Source organism: Hermetia illucens, chromosome 5 (genome assembly GCF_905115235.1).
Source record: "Hermetia illucens chromosome 5, iHerIll2.2.curated.20191125, whole genome shotgun sequence".
In the NCBI taxonomy this organism is placed as follows: Eukaryota; Metazoa; Arthropoda; class Insecta; order Diptera; family Stratiomyidae; genus Hermetia; species Hermetia illucens.
This window is the reverse complement of record NC_051853.1, coordinates 27,436,244-27,456,354: the sequence shown is the minus strand read 5'-3', so window position 1 is coordinate 27,456,354 and position 20,111 is coordinate 27,436,244. Positions and strand designations below refer to the sequence as shown.

Below are 20,111 nucleotides of genomic sequence, written 5' to 3'. Positions count from 1 at the left end.
CTATGTCGATTTGGTCTTACCAGATACTCCGACAAGACCCAGTAGTCAATCAACCATTGACTACTTCCTCCTTTCGGAGGAAACTTCACTGAACTTTCAAGTGATATCGTGCACTACTTTACCAGGCATGTCTGACCATCTCGCAGTACTACTTAAACTTTCCTCGTCCTCCCAACTGCGAAAGCGAGTGATGACTACCGTAAGGTCCTTCGCCCACACTGACTGGGACAAATTCAAGTCAGACCTTGCACCAAGGCTGAACTTGAAAAAACTCGCAACTGACCGCAATCTATCGGACATAGAGATCGACGAAGCCGTCACCTTGACCACTGATGCCATTAATACTGCTACACGCAGAAACACAAGGCTTATCAAAGTCGACGAGTTACAATATAACTCAGTCCCTCACGATATCATGCTCCACTTGAAAGTCAGGCAAATATGGCGTAGGCAACTCAAACGGATTTTCCACAAACACGGAAATAAAGTTAATGCTGAGTATAAAGCATTACTTTCCCGGATTAATTGTCTGAGTACAATAATTCGGCAAAGAGTGGCGATTTTCCGCAACAAAGAACTAACAAGGAAACTAGCAGATATTAAGCCCGGCCCAGATATGTTTCAGCATATCAACAGGCTAACCGGCAGACACAAATCTCGTAATATCGCTCTCTCCAAGAACGGGGAGCACATCTGCAGTGACGCTAGGAAAGCGCAAGTTCTCGCGGAATCTTTTGAGACTCAGCTCAATTCCCCTCCGCCTCAAAACAACCCGGCTATATCATCGATTGTTGATTCAACAATCAAGGCCTTCGTCTCTGAGAACTCCCAGAAACTCACTAAATTCACCACAACCAACACCTCAGTCAAACCAACGGAATCGCAACATTTTCTGAGTTTACCACAACTCACCGACTTAACCCAAAACCACAACGGTAAAAGGTCAGCCGGACCTGATGAAATCCCGAACTTTGTAATAAAGAATCTACCCAGAGCCTCATTGAAATTCCTATTAGCAGTTTTCAACAACTGTATTAATAATGGCTACTTTCCATCCACGTGGAAAGTTGCAAAAATAATTGCGATCCGTAAAAAAGGCATTTCCAACGAGCCAAGCAATTTCAGGCCCATTTCTCTATTATCCAACCTTGGCAAACTGTTTGAGAAAGCATGGACAGTTGGGCTAGTCCAGCACTGCAACCTCAACAAAATTATCCCTGACCACCAGTTCGGATTCCGCTCCAAACACGGAACCCAGCACGCACTGAGCTACCTTCACGACACTGTTGTCTCAAGACTTAACGTCAACAACAAACCCACAGTAGCATGTGCGTTAGATTTAGAAAAGGCCTTCGACTCCGTGTGGGTAAACGGACTTATATACAAATTAATAGACAATGAATTCCCAGTCCCGACAATTAGACTTGCGTTAAGTTTCTTCGAAGATAGGCACTTTTATGTCAGCGTGGGGAATGAATTCTCCGATCTCTTGCCGGTAACATCGGGTGTACCGCAAGGATCCATTTCAGGGCCAACATTCTATAACATCTTCACGGCTGACATTCCGATCCCCGATGATGGCGTTGACCTCATCCAATTCGCCGATGATACGCTTATCTTCGCTTCAAACCTCCACCCCAACAGGGCAGCCAAAGCGGTTGAGAACTACATTGTAGTCCTCTGCAGGTACTACCGTAGTTGGGGAATCAAGATAAACGAGGGAAAAACGCAAATCTGCACTTTTAGGAGAAAATCTAGATACTTTGGTTCTAGAAGCATCCACAGGAAAGCTAAACGCTTGAAAATGAGAATCGGGAACACCACAGTGAGCAGATCTAGTTCAATCAAATACTTGGGAGTAACCCTGCATGAACTCCTCAAGTTCAAACCCCACCTCCAGCTCGCTATCAGCAAGGCACGCGGTGCAGTCAGTGGCATCTACTCTCTTCTTCGCAAGACAGTAGGTCTCAGCACCAAAACCAAACTGACACTGTATAAGACCCTGATTAGACCCGTTATCTGTTACGGAGCACCAACTTGGATCTCATGCTCCAACCAAGCCATGGCAAAATGCGAGTCATTCGAACGCCGAATCCTTAGACATTGCACAGGCTTGTCTTACAACTGGAAAACCAGAAAGATCGGCAGAAACGCCGAAGTGTATAGGCGAGCCAAAGTCAAACCACTTCGAGAACACATTCTCACAATAATGGAAAGGTTCTTCGAAAGAACGGAGGACCACCCCAACCCATTAATTCGGCATCTCTACCAACAGGGTAAAACCTCCCCATTGGCCACATTCTTAAGGCCCTGCCAAATCGTGAGTTCATCCCACAGACCGAAAATCCGCACCCTTTTTGAAACTCCCTGCCTGGTAGGAGTGGATAGAGGCTAAGCACAGTCATTTGTAAGTGCTTATTGTATATATTAGATTAAGCTAGATTAAGTTAAAATAAGTTAGGTTAAGTAAGTAAATTTCAACCTTCTCGCGTCTTTAGTGCAGGCGCAGTATTGAAAAGTCAAGATTGTACAACAAATTGTCAAGATCCATGTATGTAAAAAATTATATACTAAGTAAAGTAAATTACAGAGAAGGTCGGGTTGGCCAAACAATGTAATAGTCACCCGTTTGATAGAGTTAAGATCAATTAGCCATTATTTAAGCTAGCATTAAGTAACCATTGTCTAGTTGTAAGTCACTATTTAAATAAATGAATTGAATTGAATTGAATTGCCCTCGGAGTCAGTCTAGTTCTCGAGTTAGAACAGACTGCGTCAGGTATAAGTACGCTTCGAATTATACCAGTTGAGGAATTGTTCTATAATTAATTGTGCAGTATGGTTGTATAATTTAGTGTAAAATAAAGGCTTATATTAAAGTTATAGAAAGGGTTTTTGTCTAGTGCTACGCAATCCAGTGATATGAGTCTACGTAAAGCAACTTCGTAAAGCATTCAAGAGATATCTTCCAAATTTATTATAGACTTCGAGGAAAAGCAATTTTAATTCGATGATTAAATAAGATAAGTGAAAGAATAGTTTTAAAAAAATATATTTCCTTATAAATATGGACACATTTATTTCTACCAACGATTCGAGCTGACATTATAGTTTTCTCCGACCGCGCACAAGTTTGAGAAGCGTCGATTTCTACCGTGACGGCATTCTGATCCAGCTGCTCCTTGTCTGTAAATTGGTCGATCCAAAATATTTGTTGTTGCATAATTGCAGACTATATAGGATGTCATTCCATCTCCATCGTTCAGCCAAAGACCAGCGCATCCTACACGTTCATTGGATTCAGCGACCATGACGGTGAAGTGCTCGGTCCCACTGGAAGTAATACAGGTATAGGCGGCATTAAGTTGATGCGGACTTAGGACCCAATAATTCTCAAAAAATATAGGCTAATAATAAATTTACTTTTTAAAGGACAAAATAACTGGATGCACCAACTTTTTTGACTCCTGTATAGATGATTATTGTTTGGGAGTACGATTTAGTAGGGTCAGAAATCAGTCCTTTTGAAGCGCGACAAATTACCAAAGCTTATTGGGACTTGCACAGGCGTTGTGTCCGTATATCTTCTACCAAGAAATGGTGTAAGATTTCGTAGGGAATAAGATTGAATTCCAGAAATTAAAAAATTTGGAAAAAACTTCGAAGGAGGATACTATACTAAAATTTCAGCTAATTAACGTGCGAGTGTCAAAAGCCTTGGACGACCTTGGCCTAGGTAGTTACTGTTGGCTTCAGCACTGCATCTTCATGCGCTGACTATGTTGCTCTCTCCCCTCAAACTCAATGTAGGCAAAAATGGCCTGTAGGCATGTCCTTCCGTGCGTCCTCGGCGGATGCGTATCAATATTGTTGTACCGATTGAAGGTGTGTGTGTATGGGCATGTTTATGTGCAGGTCGGGTAGGTAGGAGGAAAATGTCCACCCATGGGCAACAAACCAGTATGAACGGAGAGAAAAGGCCGAAATTTACAGTACCGGGGCTCGGGACCTCCGTAACGGAGGCTTTTGGGAGTAGGCGAGTCGACATCGCTTAACAGCAGTGCCTCGGTAGATAACAGTCTGACCATCGTTTCATCTAATGCTACAAGCAGCTTAGATAAAGAAGTGTTTTTCAATTCAGTATGTCGCTTCTTGTAGTGCTCATAACAAAAATGCAGAAGGAGCCGTGGTAACATCGATCGCATCCGGACTAAGCTTGAGCCAAAAAAGGACCAGGGGTTTGGAGAGTAGATATTCTTAAAGAGGTGCTTTATATATATTTAAGTATGTATGGATATTTGACGAGGGCATTGTTAAGCGCGGTTAATCGATCTGACCGATACAGGCGATGTGGAGCAAAGGGCCACATTGCCCAGGAGGGGGACCTGGACAGAAGTGCAGAGTATCTGGAGTTCAAGAGGACGCTAATATCTGTGGGAAAATGAGGTTCTTCCAAATCAATCTCAATCATAGTCGGGTCGGTCAAGATCTGCTTTCATAGATCACCTACAAATGAGAGATGCAAGTTGCTGTAATAAATGAACCCTAAAGAAACCCCAATAATGTAGGGATCCCTGATTACCTCACGATATGCCCTGGATTGCCAGTGAATACTACACCCACCCCCATAGTGACCACCAGGCAATCGTTTTTCACAACAACCTGAGTGTTTGGGGACCTACTCGTCCAAGAATGAGGTTTGCGAAAACCTTTGATGAGGAAACCTTTATAGATGTGTAGTTGGACCAGGGCACTTTACCAGGTAGCCCCTAGGAGAAGTGCATCGATGCCGAAACGGTATACTTTCTCCAGTAGGAAGCCTGACTTCTGATGGAACACTTAATCGTCTAGCCTACTTCAAACAACTCTGTGCAAAGACGGATATAAACCCATGGTGAAGCAGTACATTTCCTGATTTGTTATTGAAAATTGTTTGTGGTTTTTTTCTCAGGAGAGTACGAGAGGCAACAGTCTCCAAAGATCTTTACATGTGGCATGTGGTAAATCTCCAGTACCTCTTTCGTCGTTACTGGAGTTTGCCAAGTTCTGGAAGACAACAAAGCACCGAGACAGTTTGGTATACTATACAAAACCTTTAAGTTGACTGTTAAGTTGAGGCCGGCATATTTGCGGAGATGTCTAAAGCATGCTTGGTGGGTGGGATCTTTCCTGAGATATGGAAATACCAAAGGCTAGTGCTGTTGCCTAAATTTTCCTACAGATTCTATGGGGAAAATGTTGGAGCGAGTAGTGATTATTCTTGATGTGCAAGGTGTATTCAACTCGGCCAATTAGAAACTTATAAGAAGTTCTTTGGCGCAGAGATTGGTATACCCAGTTACTTAGCTCTCCTTGTCGATAACTATCTAACAGGAAGGAAGCTTTGGTAAGACATAGACGATGAACAGAGGGAACACATTATGGTTATTCCACAGAGGGAACATGTTTGTTGTGTTCCGCAAAACTCTCTGCTGAGTTCAATATTGTGGCAAAACGGGGCTTCTCACGAAGCGCCGTAAGGTGTGGATGCAGAGAGCACATGGTGAGATATACTACGATCTTACGTAGTTTCTCACGGGACATGGTCGATGAACTGGACAGCTAACCTAACCAGCTGCGACGGTATTCTGGAGGGCTCGCGACATGTGTTTTTCCATTATCCAAGATTCGTAGAGGAAAAGAAGAGTCTAGAGGAGACATGAAGAAGGACAGTAGCGGACAGGAGTTTGGGGGCTGATTTTAGTGGGTAAAAATCCCGGGCGAAGGGACATATCCACCAGTATCTTTTGAAGTTTTCCACCTTCAGAAAAAGATAGGCAGATAGACAATTTTAATAAGGTTTTGTTTTACACAAAATCCTGAAAAAAGATTCTCAATCTAACGAGTCTTCACATTTATGGGCATATTATGAGCGCGTTAATTAATTTGGATATCTGGCCAGCGTTGTAACTGTCTGCGGTGGCATTGAACTTGATGTTGTTTCGTTCCAATGTTCTCTTAGTGTCGCTGTATGGGAGTAGGGCATAGGAAGTGGCCGTCAGAATTACTGGAAAATACTAATCCTTTTGTTAATGGCTGTCTTCTGAGGGCTTCCTGATACTCTGGCCCAACACAGCCTTGAACCGAGGCTTACATCGGTATACGACATACATGCCTATAGATGTGTTAATCAAAAGGCAGAAGTCGCAGGGGATAGGTCACATATTAAAAAAGTCCGATAACTCCCTTATTCGCTATGTAATCCAACGGAAGCCACTATTTTGTGATGGCCGTCCAAGGCTATACAGTGGAGAAAGAGTGTAGGCGTCTTGAAGGAAGCGAAAATAAATTTCAATGAACTAACAATGATAACGCGCAGTTGGTGTTGACGTACTATAATCCATTCAGATGGGAAGTGAAGAGAGGAACTGAACAACCTAGGTAGCACGCTCAAAGCCACGCTCTTCTGGCTTCCCGATTTTAGAGAAGAATGACCAAGCTGCCGGAGTGCGCAGACAAGGCTCTGGTTTTGACAGTTTCTTGTTGGGCGAAGTCTGCATCTCACTGGCACTCCAGATGACAAAAGTTCACCGCCTGCGCTGAGTCAAGGATGTTTTGACCCTCCTACAAAAGAATTCGGTTACGAGAGGCAGACGAATGCAAACGTGTTTACGATTACGGTGGTTTGCTTGAGGCACCATGGTGTCAGACTCGGCATACACTACAATTTCAACTGTTTAAGTTGCTTAAGTTCAAGAAAAGGGAGAAATCCTTGGGGACCTCTTTTTTGATTGCCCACCTCTAGCTAAGGCCATGCTGGGGACACTTGGCAAGCAACCTTCCAGCGACATCAAAGAGCTTTCTTATTGTTGGGTGGGGGGAGCTGCCATCCTTCATAAAAGCCGGGGGTTATGAAGATCTGGGCGGGTTAAAGCCTGATCTGTGATGCTTCTTGAAACAAAAATGAAATTTATGAATCTTCACTATTCATAGGAGGCACAACCATAATTCTTGAAGAGGATTCTGCTGGGATTTGAGTTTAAGATAACCCGGACTTTGTGTTAAAAGTTCTAACCAGTTTGCATACTTACTGTCCAACATAGTAACGATCTATTTGTTGCATATTAGAGTCGACATGCTCACCAAACCAGTAATCAATGGCCCAAGTTAAAGCGTCTTTCGGTTGGGGTACGCTCTCCATAGGATCCCAACGCCAAGCTAAACTCTGTCCTGAGTTTCGATAACTATCGGTATTGCGGCATTCATCGTGCTCAAAATCACATCGCAAAGCATTTAATGAAGCCAAATATGCCAATTCTTCATCCCACACCATAGTGGCCATCCGGACAGCAGGACTGAATCCTGGTAGTCTACCGCCAGCCACTTTGTTTCTGTGCTGGTTATGTCGATCCAATATTACATTTTTGAGAGGCTTCAGGTTCATTATGGTCGTGTCTGATAAACACTGGCTTACATAGTCCTGAAAGAAGAAGGAATGGAAATTTAGGCTTAGATCACTGGATGCCCTTAGTTAATCCAACCAACTTACTCCAGGATGTCCACAAGCAATATGAGGGAGGCCTTTACAAAGTGATGGTGAACAGTAATCTACAGTCCACCCAAGACTTAGATGAACACACGTTGAAGACAGAATGATTGCAAATATTAATAAAAACTTCATGGTGATGTCGCTGAATGGAGCCAACTTCTGGGCGACGCAAGTTCGTAGGCATTTATATGCGTTGATAACACAATCAGTTGGCATAGAATCTAATTTGGGGAAAATTTCTCGCCGAAAGCATTTTTTTATTATAGTTAAATGGAGACAAACAGTAGTTAATTCCACTGGAAACAGAAAAGATACTTTCATCCTACGTTTACTCTACTTTTCAGAATATGACTCGGCTTTCTTTTGAGTGTCTGATCAGGGCTGTTTTACACAATCTTAAACTTTCGACACTAGAATTATTTGTAATGAAGTATATGTAAGTCATTTCGTCCCACCGGGGCTTATAAGGTTTTTGTCTGGGTATGTCTTCTATATACTTATTGTGTCTGAACTTTCTGCATATTTTGAATATTTTGGAGCATAATTCTGTGATTAGGTTGTTGGCAATCGCAAGTAAACGAGCCATAAACAAAAATGATGAATGTTCAGATATTCAAATCCTCGGAGAGGTGCTAGGGCGTTCACCTCAGTCGACCCGACAGGACAGCCCCGGTCCTGTTCAGAAATGGCGAAGGTTTCTTGACGTATGGTCAGCGTATATTAAAACCGCTTCGTGCCTCTCTTGCCTCACCAAGGAAGCGCCCTCTCACCACTCCTCTTTGTTCTTGTTATGGACGCTGTCACACACTCTATATACTGTTTTGTGCAGATGATATTTTCCTAACGTCTCATAGCAAAAGTGATCTCGAGCAACTCACCCAAAAGTGGAAGGATCGTCTCATGTATCAAGGTCTCAGATTGAATATGAATAAAACATAATTCTTGTCAACTGATCCCCATGTGACGGACACTATCACTGTCAATGACTTGCCCAGAACTGAGCAATTTAAATATCTCGGATTAATGCTGTCAGCTAATGGAGAACAGTGTTATGAAATTGCTTCACGCATTAGCGCAACCTAGATGATGTGGCGTTCCGAAGTTTGTGTTGTTTGCGATTGACGTATCGATGAATGTCTCGAATCTAAAATTTACGGCAGTGTCGTCCGTCCTGTCGCCTCTATGGTTCTGAGTTTTAGCCAACCATAAAACATAATGAATGGCGACTTTCCGTAATGGAGACGAAGATGTCGCGTTGGACTTGATCACATCCACATGGAGTTGCACCGATCTTCGAAAAATTGCGAGAGAGTCATCTTCGATGATATGGTCACATAATTCACAATGGGGGAAAATGGCCAAAATTCCGTCGAAATAAGGCGGCTTGATAGGGTGATTTGAAAGCCTCGCCACTGCATTCAGATCAGGCATTTGACAGACCAAAATGGCGCAACCCATCAGGACATGCTGAGCTCGTTTTTGAACGAGATAAAGGCGAATGAAAAAGAAGAAAAAATCTATGTGCTCCCTTTGTCTGTTCTAAGCAGTTTCTAGTCGTTTTAAGCCAGTCTGCGCTATCGAGGAGAACCGTTTGTCGGTCGTGCATAAGAGTAAGCGTGGAATAGCCATTAGTCACGATATTTGGTCCAGGTGTGGCGATTTTTTTTCCTTTTTCATTTTCGAATCAATTTGCCCACCTATCTAACCTTAAACCCTCGGACACAACTTTGCCATGGTGGGGTAACCGGTAGTAGTTCATTTGTACACTAAGAGTAACATAAGTAACATAAGAAGATGGAATCTAGTCGTGACCGAGGCGCGAATTTTCGAGGCCTCATCAGATTCATGTTCTCCAGGGAGAATCTGTGGAGGCATAGTATCCATCCATCCGACAACATCCAGTCTATCAGTCGCACGGTTGCTTAATCCTTCCAGAAAAAGTGAGAGGAAGGCTCGCACAGGAGAGGGAAGTTCAGGCTAAATCCTTCCTGTCAGAACCTTCTCTTCTGCTTCTACCAGGAAAAGTGGACGAAAGGGAAGCTGGTGATGTTTACGCAACTGCTCTAATACCGATATGTGTATGCAGTCTGGACCCAGTGAAGACGAAGCTTCTGAAATGAGGATATAGGCGCACACATAAAGATTAGTTAAATTAACTTCCAGCATGCCAAAGCTGTTTCTTTTCTACTAGCAACAAGGCTGACAAAGTTCTAGGTCTGCGGTTAGATATTCCTGGTACATTACCCATGGATTTGGTTTAACAAAATCTTTGACATTGGATCAGAAAAAGGGGCTAGGATTTTCTTGAATGAGAAATTTTCAAGACCGAGAGCCAGTATCCTGTCAACATTGTCAGAGTCAAGAATGCTGCGGTAAGACACTAATCCGGTGCCGGATTCTTACTGACGGCTACTGCAAGTTGAGCTCTCTTGACCTGGGCGCTCGGTTCTGACAGGGAGTATCAATATCATACAATATTCCGTTGCAGGACACACAGTCAGGGGATCGTGTCTTCCCAATCTTGTGCAAATAAGACTGAAAACTTCCCGTGTTTACTTAGAAGTTGGGTAAGGAAATAATCAATCTCATCATGCTATTCGTGAGCTGTGCCGTTCTTTCCGAGCTACCTCCTAATTTGAGTCTTGTAGATGGTTTTGCGTTTTGTTCGCAGCTGCTTTGATTTGTTCGAAAGAGTTTGTTTAGTAACCTAAGGTACTTAACCATTGGTTTGGTGGTGGTGCGGTTCTCTTTTTTGTCAAGATGATTACCTAGATTTTTTTCAGTACAAGGCTGAAACCATGTCAGCAATCCATCTGCTTACCTGCTGCATCAATATATCAAGTTTAGTTTGCGCCTATTCAACAGTACCTTCGCCAACAAGTGCCGCAACATTGTGCGCATAACTGATCAGGCGGAACTTTTCTGGCATATCGAGTCTTCGCAGAGGCTATCGTAGGAAGCGTTCCAGAGGTCCGACCCCTGTGCTACCCCCGACGTAACCTCCATCTCCTTCTGGCATTGTAACGTCTCATAGAGTAGAGAGCGGTCTCTCAGATAATCCTTCAATATCGCAAGAGAAGGCTCGGCACGTAAAATGAGTTTTCTAATGTGCTTAGTATATCTGTCGAGATCAACGGCTGTGTGCCTCAGCTCCATGAACCGCCTTCAGGACCTCCACAACAGCATCCACCGTGGATTTCCCTGATCTGAATCCAAACTGGATGACTTCTGATGAGTTCTTCTAGCATTTTTCCCGCCGTTTTAATCATACACAGCGGTCGGTATGCAAGCGGCAGCTCAGCGTCTCCTTTGCCTTTGCCGATTAGCGCGAGCCTCGCCACATTCCAGCATTCTAGCAACAAGGAAAAATGCCCTCCTTCAGGAAAACGATGAACGCCTCTAGCAGCAAGTCCGTTCGCGAAACACCACGCGGTTTACATGATCGTATCTGCGGCATGCTATGGACGTGTGTCCATAGTCTAGGCACCTGTAACGCTTGGTGGGGCTTATTCGCATTCGTAGCCTGCATACTATTCATCCAATTTTGATTTTCTCGCTTCTATGAGTTTTGGCGTCAAGCATTCATGAAAGTGTAGTACCTGGGACATTGGTTTCCTCCGGACATTCACGCTTAATGGCTTCCTTCACTTCGACCTTTTTCGTAAGGTAGTTAAGAACTCGCATTTCTAGAGAGCACATAGGCTCTACACTAGAAACGAGATCCTTCTCTCCAGTAGCCCCTTGACCGTCTTGTAGAACGTACCCTTGCTTGTTGTCTTCGGGCGTAAGTTACTGAAGACTCTGCTTCCCATCGTTTTCTGAATGGAAGGCACTTCTGCTCTATTGTCTTCGGGCTTTATCTTCTAGCCGGTTTCATTGAAGACTTCCATAAATGTCTTGCTCTCATCGACTTAATGAGCAGAGCCGGCGGTTTTTAGTTAGTGTTAGTGATTTACTATTCAGATAGCCTCCTTGTCCTTGGACAAACGGGTTTCTGACGGCGTTTCGTGTTGTTCCTTTTTGTCCTTCTTTGCTTTTTTTGCCTTCTTTTTTGAGTCCTGGAAACTACTTGCATAAGGTCTCCTTCAGACGCGTCTTTCTCTTTACGCTATTTCTCTAGTTCGCTTTGCTATCTCCGATCCGTTTAGCGTGTTTTTAGTGGGAGGTGCGGCTGTTCCTGTTTTTTACGCGTCTTCAGTTGCAGCCCATCTTGGCCTTGGCAGTAGTTCTCCCAGTTCTATCCTGTTTTTACGCCTTTGCTGACATTCTTCTGAAGGAACGTTTCCGACCGCATACGCTTCGTCACATTTCTTGATGAGCCTTTTCTCATCGTTTTTAGGCAGGACGGTCGACTGATCTTCCACTCAATTTGTGTCTGAACCCAGCTGCTCAGGTGTAGCGATTTTGACTGGCCTTTTTTTCTGGAATAGCATCACTTCAGGCACAGGCGCTTGCTGCCACGTTACGTTGTAAGGATTTCCCTTTATTTGGACGCCATGGTGTCATATCGAGTGTGTCAGTACTTACTACTTGTTTCGCTAGGTGTTGCGGTGAGCGACGGATTTTCTTGTTGCGCTCAAAGGCGGTCAACTCCTCTTCCTTTTTTGCTATCATCGATTTTATGAATTGTTTTTCTCTTCTTCATGGAAATTTTACCAGTGCATCGTGTGGAGGTCGTTTATAATAGTAAGGAACGGGTGAAACCAGGGAAACAAAGTCGCTACCCCTGTCCTTGAGGCCTAATCTATGCTTAGTTAATAACAGAACTCACGGATGGATCAGCGCTGGCTCAGGACAACGCGGCCTACTAATACCGATTCAACGCACAATACCGGACCAGAGTCCTGAATGTTCTTGCTCCTGACATACGTTTCAACTACCACTTTGGCAGAGCTAGGCTCATTTCACTCCATCGACGTCGGTCGAGAGTTGTCGACGGTTCCGAGGTCTTCCGGTGTGTCATTAGGTGTACCGGATGCTTTCTCAAGGCTACTACCTAGAATGCAGGCATACTGCGAGCTTGGTGGTCAGGACTCGTTCACCTCGCGTACGTCACTCTTCGCATCCTGTTAATAATCGCGAACGACTTGTTAGGTCGATATAATTTTCCTGGCCGTTTTCGAGGCGCTGTGGCTGCCCTGCTTTGCCGTGCTACATGGCTGGGGAATTGAGTTCTGGGAGGGAGGGAGAGGGGAGAGAATGATGGTCGTGGACAGTGTGGGGAGGTGTTTTGTAAGCCCGAGGTTGCGATTCGAATCTTAAAACAAAACCTTATTAAAATCGATTCACTGTCTGTCTGTCTGTCTGTCTCTCACACGCACTTTTCTCCAAAACGGCTAAACCGATCCGAACGAAATTTGGTGGACAGATCGGAACTATGAAATCCCACGCATACAACGAGTGATATAAATTTAGGTGGAGCTTAAAGGGGGGCTCCCCATACATGCAAAAGGGGTTTCAAACATTTTTTTTTCACTGGATATAGTCGTGTAGGCGAATGAAAGGCCTCGATTAGTACTAACTAACTAACTAACAGTAACTGATATTAGTTTTGTCGTGAATTGCAAAGTGCACGAGTGAGGAGTCAAAATGTACGCACTTAAAGTGAGATAGGACTCATTTTCGGAAACTATCCAACCTAAAAATCCGAAAATAAATCAGGGTGGTGCGCTGAAATGAAATCTAGACCTCAAAATATTTTCCATTCCGATATCTGCTCAAATAAACTTAGTAATAGTATATTACCAACTTTCAAAAATTGACTGAAAAACTCACCTTAAGTTCATCCTAGGAGTACTAAATTTTGCACCGACATAGAAGACATTGTCATGCACACATATGCCAAGAAAATGCGACTTTTAGTGTCAAAGTTATAACAATTCAAATTTATCAATTTCGTGCCAATTTATTGCATCCTAAGCCGTACAAATATGATGCTGACGTCATAATCAACGAGAATAATTGAGAAGCGTATGAGGTTGACTATTATCAATACAGGGCTTTCCATAAAATGATTTAATGAAATTGCTTTCTAAAAACTAGAGGACAATGGAATTTTTAACTATGTGACATGGAGCTGTCATGCACTCGTCGCTCTTCATATGTTCTTCTTTATCTTCAGCCTTTGTCCCATTCACAAGTAGAATCGGCTCGTCGTAATCGGTTTCGCCATTCAATTTTATCAAATGCCTGATCTGGATCTAATCGCGAGGCTTTTAAATCTCCATCTAGCGTATCAAGCTACGGTTGTTTCGACCTGCTTTTTGGTTGTTTACCGTTGACTTCGATGTTCAGAACAATATTGGCAAGTGAATTCCCGTTAGCGCGAATTATGAGACCATACCATTGAAAACGCCTCACACGCAGTTTTTCCACGATCGGTGCAACCCCATATCGAACGCGGATAGCCTCATTCCGGGCGTGATCAAAATGTGTCACGCCACTAGTCCAACGCAACATCTTCGCTTCCATTACCGCAAGACGTCGTTCAATGTCTTTTATAGTCGTTCAACACTCAGAACCATAGAGAGGAGAGGACGGCGGTAAATTTTTGATTTGAGATGCTCGTTGATTCGTCGATCACAAAGAACACTAGTTGTGGAGCACCACTTCATCTAGGTTGCGTTAACGTGTATTAATTTCATAAAGCAGTTCTCCATTGGCTGATAGCATAGACCGGAGGTATTTAAATCGCTCAGTTCTGGGCAGGTCACTGCCGTTGAGAATGATTGTGCCTGTTTCATGGGGATTGGATTGGATGAGGCGATTATTCCATTTTTGGACAAGTTGCTCGAGATAATTTTTGCTATGTGACGGTAGGAAAACATTATGTGCATAAAGCAGTGGATAGGGCGCTGGACATTGGATGTCCCATGTGACGGTGTCCATAACAAAAACAAAGAAGAGTGGTGAGAGTGCGTTTCCTCGATGAACACAGAGACACGAAGGGGTTTTGATACACTCGCCACACGTCAAACTTCACTTTTCGGATCGTGGTAGAGCAATTGAACCCAGCGCACGAGGTTTTCCCGCACTAAGTGTTGTCGTAGAGTATGCCAAATGAGTTCGTGTGGAACACGGTCAAACGCTTTCTCTAGATCCAGAAATGCAATGTAAAGAGGGCGATGCTTCTCACGGTGTTTCTCAATGAGTAACCGCACAGCGTGTATTGCGTCAGTAGTTCCGCAGTTTTTGACAAATCCGGCTTGATTCACGGTTATTTCAACGATTTCGCGAATACGGCTGTCAAGAATGCGTTCAAAAATCTTCATGGTATGGGAAAGTAACCAGATCTGAGGGTAATATGAACATTCTGCTGGACTACCTTTCTTTTTCCATATTGGAACTGTGGTACTATACTACTACTGGTTCTTTGCCAGTCAGATGGTGGTCTTCCTTCCTGAATAATCCGATTGAAGAATTCACTGGACCACAGTATTGGGTCCCAACTCTTCGCTTTCCAGGTCTCAGATGCGATGCCGTCAGGTCCTGTGACTCTCCCCGATTTCATTTGTTTTATTTCCTCCTCGTCCTGATTGTGGAAGTGAAGGATGAGCAAATTCTTCAGTTGAAATCTGCTCGAACTATTTGGGCCATCTATCAGTCGCGGATCGAAGGTTGCTAAGCAAAGTACCGTTCTTGTCATTAATGCAACAGAAGTGCTCGATGTCCTGTGTGCGTTCGTGTCGGCTTTTGGCAAGTCGATACAGATCTCTCTCGCCATGCCGAGTGTTCAGTTTATCGTAAAGATTTTTGTAATGGTCCGCTCGGGTGACAGCGACCGCTTTATTTGCTTCCCGGTTTGCGTTTTATCGACGAGAAATTTGTGGTAGATGCGCTTCTTTTCACGGACCTTCATTTCAACATCGTCGTTCCAAAACCAAGTATCTCGGTTGATGTACCACTCACCCGTCTTGGTGACCCCGAGGATTGCAGAGGCCGCTTTGTGGATAGTATTTTTCATTTGGTTCCACGATTCCACATTTGTAATGGTTGGTAATCGCATAAGTGAGATGATTTCGTCTTTCTTTTCACGAAATCACCACCATTTAATGCGCCGCCGGCCAGTGCGTTCCTCACACTGTTTTATCGGTGGTTTAATTTATAGGACGGCAATTAACGGCCGATGTTGAGGTGCTATGGTCTCATAGGGAACGGCTTCGCAATCAGTGACGGTGGTAAAATGTCGGCGTTTTATGAGAATATAGTCGATTTGCGTTTTACTGTTCCCACTATAAAATGTAAGAAGACGAGACAATTTCATGGGTGTCTGCAAAATCGATTATACGCTCGGTCGCCGGCAATGATGATATAGTCGTCAGCATGCACGTGACAAGTCTTTTCATCGAGAAGTTGCCAGAAAGCATCTTTCTCGGCACCGAACAAACAAAAGCCAACACAGTAAATGGAAACCTAATTATTTATGCAACGATCGTTAAAAAGTATCTTTTAAGAAAGGGGTTTAATATCTTCTTCCTCATTCTACTACAATTCATCCAACTCTAGTACCTAGATCAGCTGACATTCGTATTGACAAACACGTCAGACGTTTCAATTTTAGTAAAATCTCGAACTGCGAAAGTGAAATTTCTCATGTAATTGTTTAGAAAGTCTTCGAAAATGGTGTACATAAGTTCTGGTATGTTAAATATCATTCTCCTTAAATTGCTTCTAACAAATTCACTGTTTCTCAGATGGTCAAGTCTACACTCAACAGCCATGGACGATGCAAAGATTCTTCGGACTCTTCACGGGCTTCTTTGCGTTTTTGATGGCCTTGTAAGTACGCGCAAAACATGATTCGGAAGTGAACACAAAGTTCGCGATAACGAATGACTCAATACGCTTCACTGTGTTTGTGTTAATTTCAGTTTCCGCACGTTGGTTGACCCACTGATGGCTATTGGTGACAATAACAATTGGTCAAGGGGTTCTGGACGCGGTGATGCTGGAGGCTTCCGACGTGGGGGCGGTGGAGGTGGTGGCGGCGGCGGTGGCAACGGGGGTGGTCGTCCGGGTGGCGGCGGTGGCGGTGGCCCACGAATTGGGAGGATCATGCGGATGTCGGACATTCGAATTCCCGGAGGCGGCTGCGCTGGTGGAAGCTGCGGGTTGTGAACCAACATTTTCCAGTCTCATCTTTTCTGCTGTTTATTATTTGTTTAACACTTTAAACTACTGTAATTAAGATAACGATGCCTAGGGGATGTGCTTTTTGGATATTCTATCAATTAAATTCAATAAATTACGTAAATAAAATAACAAACTGGATTTCTCTTTTACTTTCCCTATCACTCATCAACTACGGAACAAGCCTTACAACGGAACCATTCCACAAGGATTCGAGTTTCTAAAAAAGATCTCGATTACACAAATACTGCCAATGCCAGGTCGGCACCCGCAAATGCTCTAATTTGAAAACGGAAATCAAAGGATGATGTCGGTCTTCAAGCATATTCCGCTTTTGTTTTAAATATCCGTGGAGTCCAGTGTGCAGAACAACCAGAATGTGTATAGGTTAGGGGGTCTGGGAAGCGGGAAAATGGCCCCAAACTGGCGGAACCTTTTCAAAAACTTTAAACGCTCATATCTCCGTTAATATTGAGAATTTCGCAAAATGGAGTTTAATTCGTGATCACTACTATCGGGGGAGCAGTGCACTGCAGGATAGATTGATGCGGAACATAGCTCCCTGAGGCCAACCTATCTCTCTCTAAGGATGAGCTGTCTCTCCTCTGGGACGGTGTGTGCCTTTTCAGGGACCAAGCCTCTCGTCCACCAAGACCGTTAGTGAGTGGTGATACCCACACCCTGCATGAGGTGACCCTACTATTAACAAAACGCTACGGATCTAGACTGGGGAGTCGAAAAACACCTCCCCCAATCCAGGGTGTCATGCGAACCGTGCCCATTGGATAGTTTGCAGTCGGGGGTAACTGACTGTATTCGAACGGAGCCTCACTGATACCTGGTCGCCCCAGGGAGTAAGTTAGACCTTACCGTGCTACGGGGGGCTATGGGACGGCGGACCTCTTAACCCCCATACTCGTGGGAATCAAATGAGTACAAAACAAGAAAAGAAAACGAAAACCAAACAAAACCAACAAGGGGCCCCCTTACCGCACCAAAACTGGTTAATCAGGCGGAGGCACGTCTCCAAATTATTGAGAGCCAGGTGACTACACCCAAGAAGGGAGAAGTTGGGACGTCAAGCAGTGGATCCAAGGTGAGCATTGGTATACTGCGTGGACAACACCCAACGAACACCGCTGCTCAAAGAGCAGGGACCAGCAAAAGCACGTCTAAGATAAATATAATACACGTCAGGAAGGAGACAGGTCTCAGTGGCGCCGGGGTTAAATGGTACCTGCGCTATCAGAAGGAAGGCCTGAAACCAGAAGAAGCCCTTAAGAAGGCTCAGGATAGATCTACGCCATCTCTACCGGAGCCGAGAAAGCGGGGAGCAGCAGAGATCAGCCCACATGAAGGGAATGCTCCCAGAAAATCCAGACCTGAACCCAAGGGAAGAGAACCCGCGCAGGTCAGGAGTGAAGGCAGGACCCAGGAAGCCGCCATTAGCTATGCTAGTGCGGTCAAGGGCATTCGACTGGCCATACTGCCAAAAAGGTTTCCCGAGCAAATACTCACTCCGGAGGAACATGAAATCATTGAGGACCTTGTCGTCAAGCAGATGATCAAGGGTTGGACATCGAAACTGGTGGCGGGATACGCTTTCGACCAGGCCTTATACTGGTGGACTGCGCGCCGGAAGACACCGCAGAATGGGTTAGAACCATAGTTCCTAGATTGCCAGGCTGGGAAGGAACTTTCAACATGTGCTGGGGATGATATACCAGGAGCCCACATGGTGACAGTTTTTCTGCCAAAGGCCGCGGCAATAGAAACGGAAGACCTTATGAGATTCCTAATTGCTCAGAATGAAGATCTCCATACTCGACTATGGAGAGTCTTCAGAAGCAAGGTAGAGGGCAAGGGTAAACTCCTCACGATCGGGGTAGATGACCGATCCCTGGAGGCAATTAAACGTCGGAGTTGTCATATCAACTACCGATTTGGCAACATACCCGTGCATGTGCACAGGGAAAAGCCGAGGGAAGAGTCCTCGGAGGAGGCATCGGATGAAAAACTTACCGAGGTCCCTGAAGAAGTCTCGGAAGCCATAGACGCGGAAGGAATAGACCTGCTGCCCAGTGAAGAGCAGAAGCTGGACGACCTAAACCTAAGACTCCTAGGGCTCAGGGTGTACAGCGACGCGCAGGAAAGCGCCATGTCGGAGGAGGAGGGTGACACTCCGACAGTGGAGAAGAGCTCCAAACAATAACGGACCCAATGGCCAGCACTAAGATAGCCCAGATAAACCTCCACCATGCGAGAGCTGCATCTGCAGTGATTGCAAGGGCAAATTCCAAGGAGAACATTGGAATAGTGCTGGCTCAGGAGCCCTGGGTGTACCGGGGGCAGATTCGCGGTCTGCAAGGAGGAAGCATGCAGGTAATTTGGGACTCCTCTTGTGAAAAACCAAGAGCTTGCATAATTCTCAAACGTAATTTAAAATACATATGTCTTTCAGAGTTCTTAACCGGGGACCTTGTGGCTATCCAAGTCTCATTGGAAGCCGGGAGGAGCACTTGCGACGCAGTTGTAGCATCGGGATACTTCCCAGGAGACGAGAGCCGGGCTCCACCGGAATAAGTCGCAAAGCTGACGAAGTATTGCGAGGAGAGGGCGTTACCACTTCTTCTTTGCTGCGATGCCAACGCCCACCACGAAGTCTGGAGAAGCAGTGACACTAATCGTAGAGGTGAGTACCTTCTCGAATTTACTCTTAGCAATAAGTTAGAAATATACAACGTAGGGAACACTCCAACATTTGTGACCAGCCCCAGAAAGGAGGTACTAGACATAATTCGAGGAAATACCCTAATGAACGGAATGGTCAGGAATTGGAGGATGTCGGATGAACCCTCAATGTCTGATCACAGGATAATCACATTCGACATTGACGGTAATTCTGAAATAAAAAGAATAATAAGAAATCCCAAGAGAACGGATTGGGAATCCTACACAACGCACTTGAGCAACAACATTGCCCACCTTCAAGGGGGTGGTGACATCAGGAGCGAACTGGAATTAGAAACGGTGGTGGAAAACCTCAACACAATCGTCATTGACGCATATGAGGCCAGTTGTTCGGCCAAGACAGTTAAGTCATTAAGGAATGTACCATGGTGGAACAAGAACCTTGCCAGAATGAGGACAGAGGTACGAAAACTCTTTAACCGGGCAAAACAAACCGGGGACTGGCGGAGGTATAAAAATGCACTGACTGCGTATAGCAACGCGACCAGGGAAGCGAAACGGAACAGCTTCAGGGAATTCTGTGAAGGGATTGAACAGATCACAGAAGCAACCAGGCTGTACAAGGCTGTAGCCAAAGACGGGGGAATATCCTCTGTCTGCTTGAAAAAGGAAGATGGGACATTTTCCGAGAATGAGGAGGACAGGGTACACCTGCTTCTCAGAATTCATTTACCGGGGTCCTACCCCTCGGTGGCCGGCGGCA

At 44.7% G+C, this 20,111-nt stretch overlaps 2 protein-coding genes across 2 annotated transcripts; one reads left to right on the top strand and one right to left on the bottom strand.

Annotated features, from left to right (window-relative positions):
- Positions 1-3,036: 3,036 nt before the first annotated feature.
- Positions 3,037-7,674, bottom strand: LOC119657616 (antigen 5 like allergen Cul n 1-like). Its single transcript, XM_038064618.1, has 3 exons — positions 7,529-7,674; positions 7,071-7,459; positions 3,037-3,333 (listed from the first exon to the last, which is right to left on the bottom strand). Exons 1-3 carry the CDS (start codon positions 7,658-7,660, stop codon positions 3,084-3,086), a joined length of 771 nt encoding a protein of 256 aa, XP_037920546.1. The 5' UTR covers positions 7,661-7,674; the 3' UTR covers positions 3,037-3,083.
- Positions 7,675-16,007: 8,333 nt separating this feature from the next.
- On the top strand, positions 16,008-16,793 carry LOC119657330 (glycine-rich selenoprotein-like). Its single transcript, XM_038064200.1, has 3 exons — positions 16,008-16,166; positions 16,222-16,306; positions 16,399-16,793. Exons 1-3 carry the CDS (start codon positions 16,148-16,150, stop codon positions 16,643-16,645), a joined length of 351 nt encoding a protein of 116 aa, XP_037920128.1. The 5' UTR covers positions 16,008-16,147; the 3' UTR covers positions 16,646-16,793.
- Positions 16,794-20,111: the final 3,318 nt, after the last annotated feature.

What these genes read in the sequence shown, in the direction of transcription:
- LOC119657330 (XM_038064200.1), top strand. An exon ending in TTTGCGTTTTTGATGGCCTT is followed by an intron (nt 16,307 to 16,398) that starts GTAAGTACGCGC and finishes TGTTAATTTCAG; the next exon opens with TTTCCGCACGTTGGTTGACC.
- LOC119657616 (XM_038064618.1), bottom strand. Translation starts at nt 7,660, where the DNA reads ATGAAGTTTTTATTAATATTTGCAATCATTCTGTCTTCAACGTGTGTT. An exon ending in TTGCTTGTGGACATCCTGGA is followed by an intron (nt 7,460 to 7,528) that starts GTAAGTTGGTTG and finishes TTCTTCTTTCAG; the next exon opens with GACTATGTAAGCCAGTGTTT. An exon ending in GATCGTTACTATGTTGGACA is followed by an intron (nt 3,334 to 7,070) that starts GTAAGTATGCAA and finishes TATTACTTCCAG; the next exon opens with TGGGACCGAGCACTTCACCG.